Source organism: Chinchilla lanigera, unplaced genomic scaffold (assembly GCF_000276665.1).
Source record: "Chinchilla lanigera isolate Chin_1 unplaced genomic scaffold, ChiLan1.0 scaffold00032, whole genome shotgun sequence".
NCBI lineage: Eukaryota > Metazoa > Chordata > Mammalia > Rodentia > Chinchillidae > Chinchilla > Chinchilla lanigera.
Genome location: NW_004955433.1, coordinates 5,191,538 through 5,213,235, shown reverse-complemented (window position 1 = coordinate 5,213,235; position 21,698 = coordinate 5,191,538). Strand labels below are relative to the sequence as shown.

Sequence of the window (21,698 nt, the reverse complement as noted above, 5' to 3'; positions counted from 1 at the left end):
GGCGCGGCCGGGGCGAGTGCTGCGTGCGGTGCGGGGCGCGCGCGCGTGTGTATGCGAGGCGGAGGACTGACGGACGGACAGCCAGCTCGCGGGACCCGTCCTCCCGCTCCCTGCTAGGTCGGCTGCCGACAGCGTCCTCTCGCCTCGCAGGCAGCCGGGACCTGGCTGCAGCCGGGCGCGCAGCCGGAGCGAAGTCAGCGCGGACCAGCAGGGGGAGGGAGAGGCGAGGCCGGCGGTGGGGGTGGCCGCGGCGGGAGGGGTGAGGAGAGCATCGCGGAAGGAGGCGTGGGAGGGACTTTAAAAAAAAAATTCTCTAAGAACTGTGGCTGCGTCCTGGCTAACAAGAAGGTAGGGGAAAGTAGAAGAGTTTCTTCCTGTGCCCCTCCCACTTCTGATTCCAAACCAAACCACGGAGTAAGCGCAGCCCTGCGCTCCTTCCCCGCCTCTGTCACCGGGCTGCGAGTCCCGAGTCCCTGCACCTGCGTCTCCCTGCCATCCGTCACTGCCTGTCATCCCCAGAGTGGAGCCCAGGTGTCCCCTCTCTCTTCGTGTCTTCATCTTAGGAGGAGACAAATAAGTGCGGGCCCGTCCCTTGCTAGAAACAAACAAATGTGCACGCTAACTCCCCACCACAGGCCGCACCCCTGAATCCCTTTCCGAGGTTACCCCGCCGGCTTTTGGAAGGTCGTGGGTGGGAGCCGGCTCTTGGAGCTGCTAGCTTTGGTGCCTCTGCGAATTCTCCCTTTTTTGGAAGTAAAATTGAGATTAAGTTAGTAGCCAACGTTAGCAATCTGACACAGACCATGCCTTTAAGTACGGCTTGTTCTTTATTTTTCACGTTTTCATTATTTTCAAAACAAAGTCCACTTTACAGACGGGAGAACTGAGGCCAGAGGTGGTGGAGCTGAGGTCAGGACGGAGGGAGCCTCACTTCCGGCCTCAGGACCTAGGGACACCACACTGTTAATAAGGAAGCCAGCGTTTTAACTGAAGTTTTGGTGCACACGCGCTCAGTGACCGGCTAAGTGCTGTAAACTTTCAGTATCTCTTGCTCTTCTGAGAGGCCAGGGGCTTCACTGAGAGGTGCAGGGTTCACGTGAAGCTTCCACATCTGGGTTTCTTCTTTAAAGGTGAGTAGAAACACATTGTTCTTAGAGTATTGTTTGGAGGACTTCAGAAAGCAGTGCTGAAGTGCCTGGCACATGGACTGGCCTTCAGTAGGAGCTCCATCCCCTTTCATCTCAAATATATCCCAAATGCAGCCTGCATTCTCCCGCTCAGTCATTTGTGTGCCCTGTACGGTTTGGATTTTTCCCTCAGCAGAAAATAACACAAACTTCCAGAGTGGTTGCAAGGATTGGATGAGATTGTGTGGGTGATCTTCGCCTGGCATAGAGAACATAATAGCTTTTGTGATTAACAATGAAGACCTAATTGCAAAATTCAATAGGCCGACTCGCTGCTTCTTTGATTTTTCCCTGTGAGTCTTTGGTTGTCTGCCCGCTCCCTTCTCTACGGTCTTTCTCACCTCTGTGAGCTGCCTCCACGACCGTTCCTGGGCTCACTACCCTCGTGGTGGCGCATGCAACCACAAGGTGTATTACTGAAAGCTCTGAAAGGTTCGCCATCCCTGCACTGTGCCCTGGAAGAAGGGCAAATCCGGAAGCAAATTTTTCATTCCTGCTTACATGGTCACCTTTGACCTTCTGGTAAGAGTTCTGGGTCTCCTCCAGCCCCAATCCTCGTTGTCAAAAGTTTGGTCTCTTCCCTTTGGAAGCATCCCTGAGACTTTCCTCCCATTAACTCCTGGGCACATTTCTACTGCAACATTTGACATTCCGTATTCAACAATGCAATGCTTCATTTTGGAGGGGGCCATGTTGGGGGTGCTGGAGACAACGGTCTTCAGTGCCTACCTTCACCTCTTCCTGGTTGTATGTACTTTCTCTTCTCTCATGTGAGCATTAAGTATAAAATAATAGTTCCGTCTCCCAGGGTTTTTGAAGGGATAATTGGCTGGTCCACGTCAAGAGATTCACATTGTGCCTAGCATATAAGAAATGCTCAATAAAAATTAGCTGGCACCTAAGAAAATTGCCTGTCAGTTTTTGTCTAAAGTAAATGCCCAACCATATCCACCTTTTCATTCTAGTGAATAACTCCTACGTTTAGAGTATGAAGAGTAACAAAGGTATGGTAAGCATGTAAGAAGAATAACTCCTAGCAGGGACTGGCAGCTGAACTAGTGGCTAGATACGGAGTCCAGCACACTGGAGAGCACTTTTAGGACCTAAATCCCAAACCTAAAGTGGCTCACTGTTACACCCAGGGAGCAGGAGCAGTGGGTGAGTGCTCCATCTGGCAGTGTCTAGCCGTGACAGACAAAGAAGCCCATGTGGATCCTCTGGCCAACTCTTGGGGAACTGAATCAAAAGCGAATTGAACTGGACATAAGCAGTTCCTGAGTCAGAACACCTGGGGATGCCATCTTGAGCTATTTCTTGTGTTGCACAGTGTTTCCATTGTGAAAGGCCAGAGAACCCCACACCTATGTGAATTTAATTATTTCGGAATGCTGGCACCCTTACACGTCTTCCCACTCAGAGCAATAAATAAATTACAGGTTTCAGAACTGGAGCTGAGCACTAGGCTTCCTTGGTGTACAAAGAGGCTCAGCATTTCTTAGAGAAAATTCAGAGCTAAGGGTATTAGTAGTTCAGGAGCCTTGTATCTAGTTTCTCTGTTGTGTCAGATTAACTAATTAAAAGTTGCCTTAACTTTTTTAATAATAGAAATTTCCCATTTTATGTTAGTGTTACAGCCACCTCCTGAACCATAGAACACATCTCTTTATTTTCTAATCATGAGAAATAAAAGATATTTCTGTGATTGGAAACAACAGCAAACACAATTTGGAATTTTAGTGGATCCTGTTGAGTGGAGCTCTACTTTTGACTAAAAAATCCTGTTTGTGTGTATGTGTGTATATGTATGCACTATGCATGTAGTACACAGATTAGAACATGTATGTACTAATAAAGATTAGCATTCTTAAGAATTATAAACTTAATTTTCTAAAATCTTTTCATTAACAATTATTTTTAGATTTTCGGGTTGGGCTGTATTTGACATTGTGGGTACTGGTTCCACCTTTGTTTTATTCACTCAATAAAAGTTTAGTGTGTTCTGCAATTTTGATACTTCATTTAGTGTTGAGAATGAGACACTGAAAATTTAGTTTATTGAGGAGATAGAAATATCTTAGTATTAAGTAACCAAAATAATAAGGCTATTATTATTATTATTATTATTTTGGTGGTGGTGGTACTGGGAATTGAACCTGAGGCCTTCATTCTGAACTACATCCTTGGCCCTTTTTTTTCATTCTTTAATTTTTGATACAGGGTCTCACTGAGTCACTAAATTGCCCAAGTTGGGGTCAAACTTGTGATCCTCCTACCTCACCCTCTCAGAATGCTGGAATTACAATTGTGTATAATTTAAGGAATCTTAATGTAAACTAGGCTTAGTGGTGCACACCTATAATCTCAGCACTCTGAAGGCTGAAGCAGGGGGATTGAGAGTTTGAACTTAGCCTTGGCAATTTATTGAGATCCTATCTCAAAATTTTAAAGTGGGGGTGTGTGAGGGGTGCTGGGGATAGACTGGTAGTTTAGTGGGTTCAACCCCAGCAGGGAGTGCTGCACAGAAGATATGAGACTTGAACTAAGATTTAAAGGTTAAGTAGGTGGTTTTCCTCAGTTAACTCACATTGGCTGTGTGCTTTTATTTAATTACCAGGAACACTATACGTGACATTCTTTCTGGAAGCAAATCACAATGTCAGTTCAACACGGCAGGACCGATGGGACACAGCAGAAGCAGTCCTAAAAGGAGGCTGAAGGCAGTCAGTGCTCACATTAGAAAAATGGAGTGAGCTCAAAAAAATCTAATGATGAACCTCAAGATACATAAAAAGCAACCAAAATCCAGACCCAAGTCAAACTTAAGGAGGGAAACCAGAAATAGCAGAGTGGAAATTAATGCAACTGAGACTAAAAAAAAATTACAAAGAATCAGTGAATCAAAGAGCTGGCTGTTTGAAAGAATCAACAAAACAGATAAACCATTAGTCAAACTTATGAAAAGAAAGAGAAAGGAGACTCATATTAATGCAATTTGAATGAATAAAATGAAATCACAATGGGTACCATCAAAATTCAGAAGATAGTGGCTACTATGCAAAAGTATACTCCAACAAATTGGAAAATTTTGAAAAACTGGATAGATTCTTAGATTCATACAAATTACTAAAGCTAAATCAAAAAACATAAAAATTCTGAACAATAACAAGCAATGAAATTGAGGCAGTAATAGAAAACTTATCAACTAAGAAGGGCCCAGGACCAGACAGTTTCACTGTTGAATTCTACATGAATTAAAGATGTTATAATATGCCTCAAATTCTTCAACAAAATTGAAAGAGAAGGAACGCTTCCAAACTCCTTTCTGAAAGCTCGTATCATTCTGATCCAAACACCAGAGAACCACGAAAAAGAAAACTACAAGTCAATCTTCTTAATGAACATAGATGCAAAAATCCTTACTAAGATACTGGCAAATAGAATGCAAGAAATCATCAAAAGGATCATACATCATGAACAAGTAGGTTTCATCCCAGGATTGCAAGGGTGATTTGGAAAATGAAGATCAATAAATGTAATATATCCCACAGAGACAAGGATTAAAACAATGTGATCATATCAATAGAAGCAGAAAAAACATTTGACAAAATCCAACATTCATGACAAAAAAAACCAGAAGAAAATAGTTATAGAAAGACTTTACCTGAAGCTGGTTATCCATTTGAAGATTGAAGTGGGATTCCTATAGCTCACCATCTACTAAACCAAAAGAAAGATGGATTAAGGTCTTAGTATTAAAACAGAAACATTTAACCTACTAGAAGATAAAATAAGTAAAATTCTCAAAGTCATTGGGGTAGGCAAGGACTTTCTGAAAAGAACTCCAAATTGCACAAGAAATAACAGCAGAGTGATTGTCTCCTCTTAGGGTCTAGGGTTAAGATAGTATGACCAGAGAGCCAGAGGCAGAGGCAGAGGCAGAGACGGAGGCAGAGGTACAGGCAGATGTTTCCTCTTTTTTAAAAAATACACATTAGGTACACATTATATACTGTGCACTATTCCAGAGACCTGGAGGAGGTATAGTGTACACAAAGTACTTGGAAACTCCTGCCCTCATGGAGTTTATATTCTGAACTGAACAGTAATAACAAGAATTTCATAGCAGTACCATGAAGACGATGAAACAGTGTTACAGAACACTGAAGTGTAGCGAGGTCTGAATGAGGGCATAGCATCTGAATCAAGACCTGAATGACTTGAAAGACAGACATGAAAAGGACTAGAAGAGAGATGTTCCAGACGACCCAAATAGCCAGTGACAAGGACTGACAGCACTGGCCAGCGACTAAGGCTCTCCTGATTTCTTAATGGTTTACACTGAAAATTATCAGTCTGCTCCTATTCTCTGTCCCATAAAGAAAAATCAGATAAGAATCCAAGACATAGAATCAGTGGAAATATCATCACGTTAATTTACTCCTGTTTAGATACAAAAACCTTCAAGGCAAGGATCACTGTTCAACTTTTCCTCTCCCGGCTTTCACCTAATTTCCTTGTACACAATTTCCTCCTTAATAAATATTTGCTGAGAGGAATTCAGATGAATAGTGATAAACTGAAGGTGAGTTACATCAAATGGCTCCTGCCAAACGTGTCTGTTCACCTGTATAAATATATAGAATAGAATATATTCATGTTCCTGTAGCACAAAGTAATTTTAGTTTAGCCTTTGTTAATTTCATCTTTTCTAAAATTCACTTTAACTGCTTTTCAAATAAGACAATTCCTTGAGTTTTAAACAGTATGAAAGTTAAAGATGACTAAACAAATATAGTCAGGAGTTAGTTGCTTCAGGGAAGAAACTGTGGTTTATTTATTTTTGTTTTACTTGTAGTCATAGGACCCAAATATAACCAAATTAGCATTTTAGGATCTATCTTCTGACCCTCCTTCTTTTCTATACTTTAGGTGTAGAATATTTCTGTGTGTTTATTGTGTCTTCATGTTCATACAGTATTTTTATTTTTTCTATGTATTTAAAACAAGTTATGAGAGAGTATATTATGCTCTTGTATATCCTTCTTCATAATTAACATAAGAATATTCATGCTGTTTTTATAGTGTACCTGATCATATTTTCCTTTGTATTATTCAATTCCATTTTTTCTGAAAAATTCAAATGATAAACATTCTATAAGAGCTTACCATTCTATTAAAAAAACTCTATTTTATTTCTAACAATTGATGATTATTTTTCCTTACTGGAATGTTTTGAGTTATGCTTGACTCAGAGTGGGAGACATTTTATGAACTGAACTGGAAAGTTTTCCTTCCATCCTCTGTTAGTTTGTTACTTGACTGAACCTGGAAGGGTCTGCTCTGAGCTGTTTATGTTTCTCATTTGTTGTCTGTGGTGTCTCTATGTGGTGCTCTACCCACTGTCCTACCCAGCTTCTCTGCAGGTGTTCAGGTAGCATCCTTCCTCTGTGATGTGTTTAAATTCTAATGACCTCTGGTAGGCCTTCTCAACCAGTACATTTCTGTCTCTTGGTCTGACTAGCCATTTCTGCACACAGCAGTTTAATGGAGGCTGATACTTTTTTGGAGAAGAGATGCTACTTTAAAAAATATTTTCTTCTTGGAGCCCATCTTTTTTTCCACCTCACCCCTTTGATGATTATTTCCTAATGGGAGTTTCTAAAAGCATAACACTGAAACACTTCCTGCCCTTGCCTGTGACCTGCACAATGTAATGGACATTTTCATTCACATTCCTGTAGCTGTTTTTCTCAAACTGAGGAATGTGGAAGACTCAAACCTAAGGATGAGCGGGCAATGCTGAAATATGTGCAGAACCCTCTCCCCTTTCCTGTTTTTAGGTTCAGTCTACTCTGTGCTTCCATTTCCCTAGTCCTTTTCCCTCTTGTCCTCTTCTGTTCTGCCCACCCCACCCCTGAATACAGCGCAGAGGGCCAAGGCAGTGGGACTTCAGGTGGAAGAAGTTATGGAATCTTCAGTATCTGGAGCTGAAAGCCAGTTGAGATGGGTGATCTCATTTGACACCTCAGCAACTCAGAGATCCACTCATTACACTGGCTGCAAACCTCCGCCTTTTACCCTGCAAATTCCCAGGTGTAGCTGTTCAGATGACCCATGTAAAACCTTGACAGGATCAATGAAGTTGCTTAGGTACAGTGACAAAGGCTTAAAAAGTATGGATGGCTGGTGGTGTAGAAATGATAACTATCACTAGGGGGCCTTGTTTTACTCATCGCTGTAGCTTCAGGGCTTCCAGGTGTTTTTCTGGCATTTCTTCCTTGAGGGAAGTTATTTAAAACGGCCCCTGGATATCTGCCCTCGGAAAAACAAACAGCTTTCTTTGACCACAAATGATCACCTACCAACAACTCCTCCACCCTGTTTTTCAATTTTTGAACTCTGGGGTTAATTCTTGCCTTATAAAATTAAGATCAAGATAACTCTGGCCAGAAGCCAGGCCTGCAAACCAGTTCCTTGACTGAGCAATGAAGAGTGATTGCATAAACACTATATAAATATTTCAGGTACCCGTGTTGTCAATCCTGGCAACTATTGCTGAGCTGTAAACAGAGCAGGAGTGTCTGGATAGCACTGGGAGAACTGGGTAAGATTCGATGAGGCAGGAATTAAAAAAAGGAATGGAAGGTGACAGATTGTAAACTCAGCAAAAGCAAGAACTGTTGTGTTGTTGGTTTTGTAATCCCATGTCTATACTAAGTGTGCAATGCACTTTTATGAAATTACACACTTTGAAGGAAATGCAAATAATTAAAAGAGATTCATGTTAACCTTTGTAGTCAGTGCAGTACGTGTTTCTGAATTCTGACGCACTGGCAAGGAGGGACCCTGAAGGAATGTCTTACGGTCCTATGTCAGTTGTTCTTGCCTTAAAACACTCTGGAGCATACTTCTTGGTAATAGGATGCAGGGACCAAACCAAAATGTTAATCTTATGCAGGTCAGTAAACTTCAGATTGCCTTTTTTCATGAAGCCTTCCTAGATACTTGCAGACCACTATGATTTGATATATAAACCTAGAAGAGTTAAATGACAATATAGATGGGCATCTGAGTACATTTGTGCTTCTATTAAGAATACAACTTTTTAAGGACAAAAATCACACAAGGCACCAGAAGAGCTCTTTGCATACAATCAATACCCCTGCAAATACCCCTTAAACGCTTGACTGAAAGAACACTGTGGCCAATTGGTAATACCCTAATTCTGTCACCTAAGATGATAGAAAGATGAAAAGCAAAGCCTCTTACAGTAAAAAAAAAAACCCAAACCTAACCATACCTATGGCTCACGTTGATTGCAGTAGTTTGTGTTCTTTTCAGCTGAGAAGCAATAGTATCTTTCTTTCAATGGTGAAATAATCGGTTTTAAAAGTTTGAATTATTTGTTTCTTTACACTCAACGTGTTCACATGTGACCATCTTCTCCAAATCCTTTTAATTGATACATGTTATAAAAGATATAAAAGTGACCCTACAGCAAACTTCAGCCTGTGTCCCTGGTTCTCACCTTTCTCTTGAATCATATGTAACAGACTGGCTATCTGCAATGAATTCAGATAATCAAGTCCGAGTCCCAACCAAGGGTAGTGGGCAACCGTGCATTTTCCTGGTGGTTTCAAATTGTTTCATTTTCCCTTCTCAGATAGGAAGAGACATTAAATGTTGTTGATTTCCTTGGCAGTGTCATGGGAAAAGGTTATCTTGCTAAGTGAAAGACATCCCACCTGGTGGCAGTGTTTGGACTGTATTCTCAGCAAATGTCAGGAAACAATTCACTTATGACAATATTTGAGAACAAAGTAGAGAGCTTCAAAAATGTCAGAGATCCTGCCTCCTAATATAGAACTGGCTCAGACAGAACTATTCTGAAGTCAGGTAGTTCTGGCCATACAGGTAATTCCTTCCTGTCTACCTCTGCCCTTAAAACATAGCTGCAGTTCAGTGTTCTGACTGGTTGTGAAGAGGAAGTTCAGGAGTGCACACCCGCTTCCCTGGGGAGGACACTGTGTGAACCATGAGAAGGGCGCTATTTCCATCAGTGATTCAAAGGGTTCCTTTCTTTGGCTCTTGACATCCAGCCAGGCTTCAAGAGCCCCCTAATAAAATGTAGATATCCTTGGGAAGGGTAACACCTTGAGCATTATCAGCTGGTATCAGTTAGCACCTTAGAGAAAACTTAGGAGAGCTGCCAAAGATTGGTAGAGAAAGGGGAAGTAGAACCTTACCCATACCTAGGATTACCTCCCTCACTGTTCCATCCAGGAGTGCTCTGCTTATGCCCAGGAACAAGTGGACTCTGTCTTTACCTCTGTGGCCTTGGGCAAGTACTTCAGCTGTGCTAGTTTCTAGTTTACCTGCTAATTGGAGAGTATAATTATCCTTTATTTCATGAGGAGTGTTGGGAGAATTTATGGCCTATAAAACATTTGAGATTCTCAGTGTGAAGCAGTTCATAAGTACAAAGTATTATTATTGGTTTTATTACAGGATTGTAAATGTGATATAGGTAGCATCATGATAGCAATATTTTGTGGAAGCACTTATCTCTGGGTCTGCAGAGAGGCGGGCCTGCTCCTATCTATATACCAGGCTGTGGTAGGAGTTCTACTAAATATTGGTAAATATAGATTAGCTCCTGATATAAAGGAGATGTTGTTTGGTTTTATTACCCAATGCAGGTGTTTTATGGTATTTCTTATCTGCGAGTAATATCCGAATGTGTAGCTAAGCCAAACTCAAAGCCAGTCTAAGAATCTTTTAAAAATCTGGCGAAAAAGTGTTTTCATAGTCATTACTATTTAGCTACTGTTCAGTGACAGGGCATCCCGTGGTCACCCTGGGTTAGAACTATTGCTTGTTGGTGTCCCTGTTTCCTTCCACCCACAGGAATGGGCCTTGCTGAGCCAAAGATAGCTTTTCATGTCATACTTTTTCAGGAATCGATAGTGGCTCTTCAGACTTCATGTGACATTTGAACTGTTCAATCCAGTATTCAAGAGCTTCTATCATTTGCTTCATTTCCGTTTCCATTTTCCTATAAATTCTATACATCTGTCTAATCTATTTGTCTCTAATACCATGTCCTCTAACTTGATGACTCTGAAAACTGTTACCGTCTTGACATTACGAAAAGCTTGTGGCACACTGTAGCTATTTGATAAACAGTCGTCCAATGCGTGAATAAATAACTTAAATCTTGAAATACCTTCTTTTGTTCTTCCTCCTAATCTCTATTTCTTTAGTCTTCCAAGTCTAGGTTGAAACTCTGTTCCTGCAGGGCACCTGACGCTACATCACTGGGTGCACTGCATATTCCGTACTATGAGCTCCTTCACTGAGCCCATATGACTGTTTGTCCTTCTATTTAAATTCTATATTCAAGTTGAAACTTAACTCCTCTGATTAGCTGCTTTATAATAATTAGTTTTAATAGTCTAATGTGTTTTACATGTAAGAGAGCTTAAGTGTCAGGGCAGAGCCCTGGCTTTGCTCATAATTGTGATCTTATTAATTTAAGTAATTATATTTTATTTGAGATAAATACTTATTTCTAATTTACTAAATCTCCCAAAGCTTTCATTACTTTATATCATACACACACACAAACACACATACACACACACACATGCACACACATTTGGGGGGGCATACACACTCCTTCCACATATTTGTGCATTATTATTGGGATATTTGCAAGATTAAATCCACAAAGCCATTCTTTTAAATCTCTAGGCTTTCTTGGAATTGAGAGTGTTTTCTGCAAAGACTGGGGCATGCAGAGCACTTCTATTTTAGGGAAGCAACATGGTTAGGAGAGGACTTCTGCAAAATTTATATTGTGGTCAGAATGAACAATGGAAAATAATATCTTAACATTTTTTCTCTTTCTTTTTAATTCTGGTTTTGTACAGTCTTTTATAAAAACCTAGCACAGTTAACATGATGTTTTTAAGGTTTATTCATATCGTCACATGCTTGTATCTGTGCTTACTCATTTTCATTGCCAAATACGATTCCTTATATGGATATACCACATTTTGTTTATCTATTCATTTGGTGATGAATATTTAGGTTTGTTTCTATGTCTTGACTATTGTTAATAGAACTGCTTTGAACATCTGTGTAAAGTTTTTCCTTGAGCTCAGAGGCCACATATTTTATGATTCCATTTCCATGAAATATCCAGAACAGGCAAATCTGCAGAAACAGAAAGCAGATTAGTGATTGTCAAGAGCTATGTAAATGTTTAATGGGTACAGGGTTTCCAACTTGTGTGATGTAAATGTTCTGAGGCTAGGTAGTAGTGTTGTATGTACATCATTGCTACATAAACATATAGACACACAACACAACATAGTGGTAAGTTTTTTTTGTGTGTGTCTTTTTGAGACAGCGTCTCACTATGCAGTTCAGGTTGGCCTTGAACTCACTTTGTACCCTAGGCTGGTCTTGAACTCTCAAGGATTCTCCTGCCTCAGCCTTCCAAGTGCTGGGGTTAACAGGCGTGTGACACCATGCCCAGTTCTGGTGCTAAGTAACTCATTGTTTGACTTGTGATTGGCTGGATATCTTGTGTCAGAAATAGTTGGAAGAATCATGAAAATCTATATAAAACTGTTATTATTTTTTAACCAGGCAATACTTTTAAGTGTTGTGACCAACTTGCCTCTGTGTGCTCAGGATGTCTCAGCATTTCCTGCAGAGCCTCCTTATTTTGTACAAACCAGGATGGTTCATAACTGTATTAGTTAGAATTTTTCTAGATAATTATAACCAATAGGACATATACATACCATACACATGTGCACACACACACACACATGGGGTAGAGATAGCAATGTAGGTCAAAAATATGAAGTCCAAAATGCTCCAAAAATCTAAAATTTTTGAATGCCAACATGATGTTTGAAAAGTTTTGGATTTTGAAGTATTCCAGATTTTGTACCTTTGGACTGGGGAAGATCAACCAGTTATTTGTGAAAATATTCCAAAATCCAAAAAATTCTGAAACCTAAAATTTCTAGTCAAGCATTTCAGATGAGGGATACTATCTATATATCTATGTATCTATCTATGTATCTGTCTATCTATCGATCATCTATCTTCTATCTATGTCTATCATCTATCTTTTATGTATGTATGTATGTATGTATGTATCTATCTATCTATCTATCTATATTGAAATTGCAGTTTCAGAGATTTATTTTAAGGCTTTGCCTCATAAGCTGTAGGTGTGGAAAATCTGTAGAGCAGACCTACAGAATGGAAACTCAGAGAAGATTTCTGCATGCCAGTTTTGAGGCAGAATTCCTTCATCAGGAAACATCAGTCTTTGCTCTGTAGATGTTTACCTGGTTAATGAAAGTATCGCACAGGATTATCTGTTCTACTTGAAAACAACTGACTGTCAGTGATAATCTGAGCTGCAGATACATTCACAACACCATGCAGACTAGCGCTTAATGAAACAGTTGGGCACCATCGCCTAGTAAAAACTCACCATCACTGGCATTTTGTTTAATGCCTCCTAAAGACTTGGGTGTCTATAGCAAGAAAATCTTGAGAAAGCAATGGAAACAAGATATTTCAAAAAGAAACTTGAGAAAAGATGAATGTTAACAGTAGAATTTTCAGAACACAAAATATGAAATAAACCTTACTTAGAAGTTTGAAATAAAATTGTGAATAATGTTTTGGAGTCTGGAAATAGCTGTATTTCTGAGTGTTCCTGAAACTATACGTGAAGGCACAAGACAGAAGGAAGGCGAGCTGCAATATAAGCTATCATACATGTCATCACCATTAAATGGTTATCCTTCAAATATAGAGCCTACTAATGCCATGCAAGGTGGTGCATGCCTGTAATCTCAGCACTGCGGAAGCTAAGGTAGGAGGATCACCATGAATTTAAGGCCAGCCTCGGCTACATAGTAAGTTCAAGGCCAACCTGAACTGCGTAGCAAGACCATCTCACAAATATAGATCCTACAATGATGAACCAAAGAGAAGTTGTGGGGGGGGGCAGTTAAGAATAAATAAACCCTGTGGAGTCAAAGAACTGGATTCAAATTTGGATTTTTTTTCTAGCTGCTCAGGGAACCTGAGAAAGTAATTACAGTTTTATGAGTCTCATTTTACTTATCTATAAAATGGGTGAATTTTGAACTATTTCAATATTTTGATTCCACGTTTGTTAAATATTTAGATTATCTATACAAAGAAAATGTTCACAGAAGTATGATATTTAGAGTATATAGATTCTTCTTCTTATTCTTTTTTAGAGCAGAATATATTTATTGAGGGAAAGAAAGCTTCTGTCCAAGAGAGGGACAGAAGGGGGGCCCAAGTGTGTTGCCCCAGATTCTTCTTATAAAATTGACCTATAGCAATGTTCTGATTTGAAATATTCTACAATTCTAATCTATCACTCAGTTCTTTTTAAAACTGTATGGTTTATACACAAGAAAGCTATGCACATTAGATGTCTACATCTTGATGCATTTTAGGACATGCGTGTACCCTGAAACTACCTCTAAAGGCAATGCCCTAAACTTGATCATCACCTGGGAAAATGTCCTCATTTTTTTGATAAGAATGTTTGACCTAAGATCTTCCCTGTTCACACATTTTTAGTATGCAATGTAGTATTCTTAACTCTATCACTATGTGGTACAGCATGCAAATCTTTTGAATTTGTTCACCTGGCATAAATAGATCTTTGTACTCTTTGGTCAAACCTACTTGGCTCCACGTCTCTCTGCCCTGTCAGGAGTTACTTGTTAGGCTGTTAGGGGTATGGAAAATATGGTGTTCCCTGCTCAGTGTTTCATTCGGTTGGCAGTGAGGATGGGGGACTGCAGACCGGGCAGTGGAAGTTTAAGCAGTTCATGGTCATTGAACGCTTTCATACGCAAGAACTGTACCCCTCACTGTACAAGACTACTTACTTATGTGCATCCGCACCCGGTTATGTTGTGATTGTTGTGGTCTCTTTTCATGAGTGAGATAATCAGCCTTGGAAGTCTTACTTGATATTCCCAGACCAAATAGTAAATGTCAGAATTAACATTTGAACCAGCCACTCAGGTTCCAGAACATACATTTCTAATCCTTCCACCACATTATTTGGAAAAACAAATCAAGGTTAAAGTCCTTCAATGAGGCTAAGTTTGAATAATTATTAAGCCAATTACTTCCTAGCTGGATGTCCTTGAGTAAATTATACAAACTCTCTAGTTTCCATTTCCCATTACATAGTACCAATATTAACTACAATCAGAAAACTGGCTCTTCATAAATTCCATGTTTGTAAATTTGCTTAGTTGCAAAAATTAATTCGGATCCCCCCATGAGTATGGGCACCTTTGCAACCATTCGTGGACCTGCACCAGGTGGTGAGACTTGCAGGTCGCTATGTGCACATTCCCAGCTGAGACAGAGCAAGCTAATACTCTGCCTCGTTTCAGCTCTCCTGCACTCAACAGCTGTCCTTTCCAAAGTCTATTAAGTGCCATACTTTTCACATTTTTTTGTGTGCTTTATGTTGGTGCTTTTGGTGTTTGAAACAGTCCCCAAACATAGTGCTAAAGTACTGCCTAGTGATCTGAAGCACAAGAAAGCTGTGATATGTACTCCTGGAGAAAGTGCTTGTGTCAGATAAGCTCCGTCCAGGTGTGAGTTATAATGCTGTTGGCTGCAAATTCAATGTTAATGAATCAACAATATATGAGTATATTAGATAAGGTGGCTTTAGACAGAAATACACATAAAACAAGGCTATATATTCATTGCTTGATGAAAATATTGTGACCAGAATCTTCCAAGAATCTAATCCTATATTTCCTCAGATGCAGTGATTTAGTATTCACTAATTCAATGTTCATGGAGACTTTACAGAACATAACTACCATGTGAAATGACAATCGACTCTGTCATAAGGGTATTATATGGATTAAGAAAGATAATATATGTTCTTGGCACAAAGTAGAAACTCAGTATACTGTAGCTAGGTTATTTTTAAGACTACTCTATCACTCTAATTTAGAGATAATTTAATGCAAATTTTAATGTGTTGGTCCAATATATTATTTTTAAAAGACACCTTTAAAAATGCACTCCATAAACTATATCTCAAACTGTGAGTGATGTTGCACGCCTGTAATCTTAGCGCTCTGGGAGGCTGAGGCTGGAGAATTGAAAATTTGAGCCCTCCTGGACAAATTAGCAACTTAGAAAAAAACTTATTTCAAAATAAATAAATTTTATTTAAAAAAAGGCTGGGAAGATGGCTCAGTACAAAGACTTGGTTCAATTTCCTAGTACAGGAAAAAAAATCTATACTTCCAAGAAATCCCAGAAAACAGTTTTATAATTCTGGAATGTTACTGCAGGAGAAAATAGTGTAAAAATTGTTTCTTGTTATTTCTAATGTGAATTCTTATGTATAGTTGAGTGTAATTATAGACACAATCAAGTAACCACCATTCCAAAGGACATTTACTGCTCTAATTCTTATAAGAATAAGACACTGAACAATTAATCAATAAGCTTCTAAATGCTTATATGGTTGAATATAACCCTTTAATTGTGCTTTGTTAAGATCATTAAAACATTGTTAGTAGAAAAAAGAACAAAATTGAAAATGAAAACAAGCCAGAACTCACATACTTTGTAAAAAGCTTGACTTCATGTGTCCCTATTTTAAAATGTCTTTCATCTGTGTATGTTTCTCAGATATCCATGTGGAAATGTGAATACTGTACAACTGTTTTAAGTTTTTACAAAATTTCTTGATGATTTCTCCCACAGAAGATAATTTCTTCACATCCACAACTCCCTACCCTATTAGAAGAATATGTGTTATTCTGTAGAAAGAACAGAGAGTTTTGAGTTTAAAATTTTTAAGACTGTTTTCAAATTATATCTATATGCCAGGCCAGTGGGCTTTAGCACGCTGATGATAGGTCCCTTCTCTCTATTAGAGGACAGACATTGTCTCAGCTGCATGGGGGCAGCTTCTTGTTCAGATTCCACTACTTCATGCTGTTTCCATAGCCCAGAGCAGCTGACAATTTGTCAGGCCACCCCTGACAATGCTCTCAGTAGTGTCATCTTTGTGTCTCACTGCTATTATCTTATGCAATCTTTTCTCTCTCCCTCAGGACCTGAATAGTCAGGAGCACTGCCTAGCATGAAGAGGACTTTCAAGAAAAGCCTGCTGGAGCTTCCAGTTTAGTGTGTGTTCAACTGTACACATGTTGCCTCTCTTATCCATGTCACATAGCTAGGGAGTAGCAGAACAGGGTTAGCAGGAAAATAAAAGTTCTTTCTGATCTAGTTTTTAAATATTTTGTCCTTAGGCTTACCCTTTGACCTTAAATTGCTGTACCTGAGACCTAGTTGTGTTCTGACAAGATCTCTTGTCCGTGAATGGACATACTTAAAAACAAACAAGGGGTCATTCTCAAGTGCTTTTTTCTTCCTCTGTTTTTTCGGGGGGGGGCAAAATATGATGAAAGATATCTCTACTAATTGTAAGACAAACTGGTAGCTCTAAGGCAGCTTCTGTTAACATTAAGGATCTTACTGATGAATGGAGGATAAGTAACACTGCAGTCCAAGCCCCACTTCAGCACAGTGCCTGGAGAGCTGTGAGTGTTTCAGTTTGGCTCCTCAGCACCACTGACTTGAGGAATACTTAATGAAATTACTGGCTTCTTAGTTTTCTGTGGTTTTTAGAAAGATTTATATGGGGACATTAGACTTTATCCTGTGGACTTTCTGAACTAAAAACTTCTAGTCATTTTGTATATTTCCTTCCCCCTTTGTCCTCTGGTTCTAGATGCCAGAAACTCTCACCAGTTCAGAAAAAGATCCGATCCTCTTTTTTTTTTTTTTTTGTATTCTGATGACACCACTTGAATTCACATTTCTGTGTCCTCATAACTGTTAATGCGGCAACCTCTGGAGATCGTCCTTATCTTTCATATGCTTGATCCTCTCTCCCATCCATCCATTTTGGAAAGATCTAAGGCATTCATTTCTCTGCAATATGAATTCATCTTGACTGTTCTGTGAGAAAAATCACACTGAATGGTTCCTCACTGTTCATCTCATTGAGGATCAAAGGCTTAAACCTTTCAGGTATAACGTGACAGGGAGTCACGTGAACATGCTCACGTTCCTATGATCTGATCATCAAGGTGATGTTGCGTGTCCATCTTTGCTCATTGCTCTGTCCTCAGGACCGAAAGGGTGTGTGACACATTAGTAAGCACTTATACATCATTTTAAAGCAGAATAGATACATTTGGAAAGCAGATTATAAATTTTGCTTGGCTTGGATATAACCTTTCAGTGCAAATATAGTTTTATGTATATATTAACATAAACAGTCACACAAAAAGGCACTTTGCATCTTTGGAAGATGTGATATTTGGAATTAGTTCTAACTCACCTTTCTACCCAACATACACACACACATACACTTCAGTTTCCTTAGCATTTCCTGAGCATTTTGCCTTGATACATTAAACTCTCCAGAAATGGCAGTGGTTCACTGGTGATTCTGTTGAAGTTTATGTAAACTTATGTAGCTACTGCTCTTATTCCTATGTCTTCAGCGGGGAGGTGGTGAAAGGAGTGCAGTGTGATTGTTTGGCTTTGTACAGGTCCATTGCTAGTAGGACTTCAGCTTCACTTACTTTCATTCATTTGGTAGAGAAGGCAGTGGGAAATCTCTCCAGTAAATACTGCATTCAGCCATTTTCTCCTCTGTTACAACTCTAGTGACTGCTATTGTGCCCCAAGCTTGGGTTCACTAAAGCTATGTCACTAACAACTCAGCTTTTACTATAAGAAGAGGGAACATCTGTTCCGTGGTTCGCAAGGTGTGGCATCTTTTTACACGGACTGCTAAGGCAGCACAGGTCAGCCAGAGCGCTTCTGCTTCTACTGGGATGTGTTTCCATCCTCAATAGCTGGCCACTCTACCTACTACCTTTCGATTGTTCTTTCTTGGTGGATGACAAAGGCTAGGCCCAGCTATGAGTCTTAAATCTGCTCTTACAGGATGTCCTGCTGGCCTTTTCTACTTCATTCTGGTCTTTTTATTCCTCATTCTGCTTCTCTTCTTCCTGTGCTCCCTGTCTGTTCCTGCTGTTGCCCAACATCTGTCTTTGGCCCCGGGGACAATTTCCAGCTCTGGGTATTCTCATTTTTTTTAACATCTCCCTCCTGGCAGTAATACACATTTGCATTTCAATAGCAACTCCTGGATATGTTTAAAAAATGCCACCCACATACAACGAATATTTAACCTAGGAAATCCTGTTTCCATTGTATGTTCTGTCCTGCCATCTCCCCTCAGCCCTCCGGAGCAGAAGAGGCGATGTTTCTCACAGGCTGCCGGCTAGGAGAGCAAGTGAAGGGTAAAGCACCGCCGGTAACCGTGTGCTTTTTGCACTTTGAACTTGTGACTGTTCTTTAACTTAGGGCTGTAACTGTTGTCTGTCACCTTTTCCCCTGGGGAGTCTCCGCACCTTGTTTGCTATAAACCATGCAGGGCTCGACTTACACAGGGAAGTAAAGAGGACTTCTGGCTCTCAGCGCACAGCTTCTCCAGACAACGCCTCCGAGTCCTCACGGGCTGGGATGACCGAGGCCACTCCGATTTCCTCCCGTACCGCAGGGCTCGCACCTCCAGCTCCCATTCCATCCCGATCTCGCCCTGCACTAGACGTGTTCAAGTCGGTCGAGGGGGAGAAATGAGGGAAACACACCCGTGGCTTTTTAGATTTTCAAGCAAGTGAAATAAAAATGACTTAACATTGTACATTGTTTGTAAAGTTCACTTGCTTTCTTTTGAAAGTCATACTAGCCGTTCGAGGCAGGAAGTATTATTAAATTATGATGTACATATCTATTTTCCCAAAGAAAACTCTGAGTTTCAGAGATGTTAGATGATTGCCATTCTGCAAAAACAAACAAACCAAACACACACAGCACAAATTACGTTGCAGTTTCTATTCTCTTGTAGACCAGAATCAAACTCATTTACTATCTGTTCCTGTTTCCTGAATTCCTGCTGTATGTGAAGCTCTGTATTAATTGCATGTCTGGGCTGTGTTTGTGTCAGATGTTATGAAGTTGTTCTACCTATGGTTTCATAAACCTTCTCCCCTCCTGAAGATTACCTCAGCTTGGCACGTTGTCTGTTATGCGCTGTCATCTGTCTTCCCCTTGTGGACCCATACAACTGATCATCTGCAAGGGCAAAGCAGGGCCTTTGGAATGACAATTTTTTTTTTTTTTACTTTGGCACATGAACTTAAATTTATTTGTAAACTCCCAACAGATAATTTTTCTTTATTTATTTTTATTGGTACATGTTTGGAGTATATCATTACATTCGTCCTGGGGAGTCAGTCCATGTACTTTTTAAAATTTCTTTTCCCTTCTCTACCTGCCCTTCCCTGCATCTCTTGTACCCTTACACACACACACACACACACACACACACACACACACACACACGACACTTTATTGTTTTTAACTACTTTTCCAAGAGTTAGTGGATTCTTATTTGTTCATCTCAGGTTCTCCTCCTCATATACTTCTCCTCATATAAATACATTATTCTTTGTATTTTGGTTCTCTACTGAGGAAAATGAAGTCAGACATAAATAACTCCTACCCCAAGTTTTAAAAAAGGCACATAGGAATTTTAGTCTTCAAGTACTTATCAGACATCAAAATAAGATATCTATATTTTAAAGATCATGCATACTGTCTCACAGCAGACAAATCAAGAGAGCATAGCAAACCAGCACATCCTTAATGTGATACTGGGTATAACTTGGTTCAGGTGCAACAGGCAGTTCTGTTTGTCTGAATACAAATACAGATAATGTGGAAGATGTGATGCTGCCATCTTGGATGGTTTTCCTTTAGAGTGATTAAGGTAAAATATTGATACCATGTAGGACTTGAGCAAAAATATTTTCTCACATTGTAAAGGTACTTACTGTACAATAACCCAATACTTTTACATTAGAAATAAAATCAAGTAAAAAGTAAAATAATTTCCTAGGAATGCATTGAATTATATCAGTAAGTCCACAACTCTCATACAAAATTAATATTTTTCTTATGGTACCAGGCTTTTCTCTCCCTCTCTCCCTCCCTTCCACGTCTCTCCTTCCCTCCCTTCCTTTCTTTCTTCCCCACACCTCTTGCTTTTCTGTGGTACAAAGGATTGGACACAGCCCTTTGAGCATATTAATCATGTGCTCAACCGTGAAACTGCACCCTTGGTATCAGAACCACTTTTGAGGTAAAATAGTAATAACGATAGTATCTCTGTATAAGCCTTATCCAATGGTTTGTTAAATTGGTTAATAGTCTAGATAAAATGTTAGAGTTTGTTAACTTTTATTGAAAACTTAGTATGTGACAAGGACTATTCTAGGAACTTTAGTTTCATAATCTTAATTATTGGGCAGGGATATAGCTCAGCAGCACAGCACCTGCCTGGCAAGCGCAAGGTCCTGAGTTTCATTTCTGCTATCAAAAAATAAATTTTAGTTATCTTAACAATCCAATAGAGTAGGTGCTATTATTACTCATTTTGTAGACAAGGAAACTAAGGCTCTTTGGGTTTAAATTATATCCCCTACTTCGTATGACTATTAAGATTGAAAATGATCTGGTTTTAGAAATATAAACTCTTAATTTAATTACTCCAAACCCAGTCCTATCAAATATATTTCGAAAGGACTTCTTCAGCTTTTGGATGGTAGAAATTTTGAAAAAAATCAAATGTGGTGTTTGTAATATGTCTTTCAAGATGCTAGTTAAGGACCTTTTTCCTATGATACATATTTGATACTCTTCTTTGCTGTGTTCACACTATCTTGTTCTTCTACGATTCATATGTTGGTCCTTAATCCCCAGTGTAATAGTGTTAGAAGGTTGGGGATTTGGGAGGATAATAATCAGGGGGGCTCCACCCTCACAAATATGCATTGTGCCTTTATCAAAGAGGTTGAAGGCAGCACTTGAGTGCCTTCTGCTATTTCAGAACACAGCAGCAAGGGGCCATCTGTGAAGCAGTGGTGAGTCCTTACAGATAGTCTGCTGGCACCTTGACTGTGGACATCCCAGTCTCAAGAACTGGGAGAAATAAACTTATTTATAAATTACCCAGTCTAATATATTTTGTTATAACAGTCAAAATGGACTAAGACACTCCTTTAAAATAAGAGAAATTTTTTCAAGGGCTATTGGTGTCATTCACATCCCACTGAATCATTTCCTCTTTCCTTTTTAAATTTTGCTGTCATATATTATTTTCTGGTAGCATCTAAATTGCTTAAATGCTTGATTTGCCTGATTAAACAATGAGTCTAAAGTGTTTCCATTTTACTTATAATCATTTTAATTTAGGCTTAATGCAATGTTATGTTATCTTTTGCTTATTTATTAAGGATT

At 39.5% G+C, this 21,698-nt stretch overlaps 1 protein-coding gene across 1 annotated transcript in view; it reads right to left on the bottom strand.

Annotated features, from left to right (window-relative positions):
- Bmp3 (bone morphogenetic protein 3) overlaps positions 1-18,924 on the bottom strand; it is a 51,814-nt gene extending 32,890 nt beyond the window's left edge. The window contains exons 1-6 of the mRNA XM_005388497.2: positions 18,784-18,924; positions 9,515-9,623; positions 1,529-1,642; positions 667-742; positions 404-595; positions 72-295 (exon numbers count right to left, since the gene is read on the bottom strand). Coding sequence (XP_005388554.1) covers positions 72-295; positions 404-595; positions 667-742; positions 1,529-1,642; positions 9,515-9,623; positions 18,784-18,924 — 856 coding nt within the window. The remainder of the gene's footprint in view (positions 1-71; positions 296-403; positions 596-666; positions 743-1,528; positions 1,643-9,514; positions 9,624-18,783) is intronic.
- Between the last annotated feature and the right edge of the window lie 2,774 nt (positions 18,925-21,698).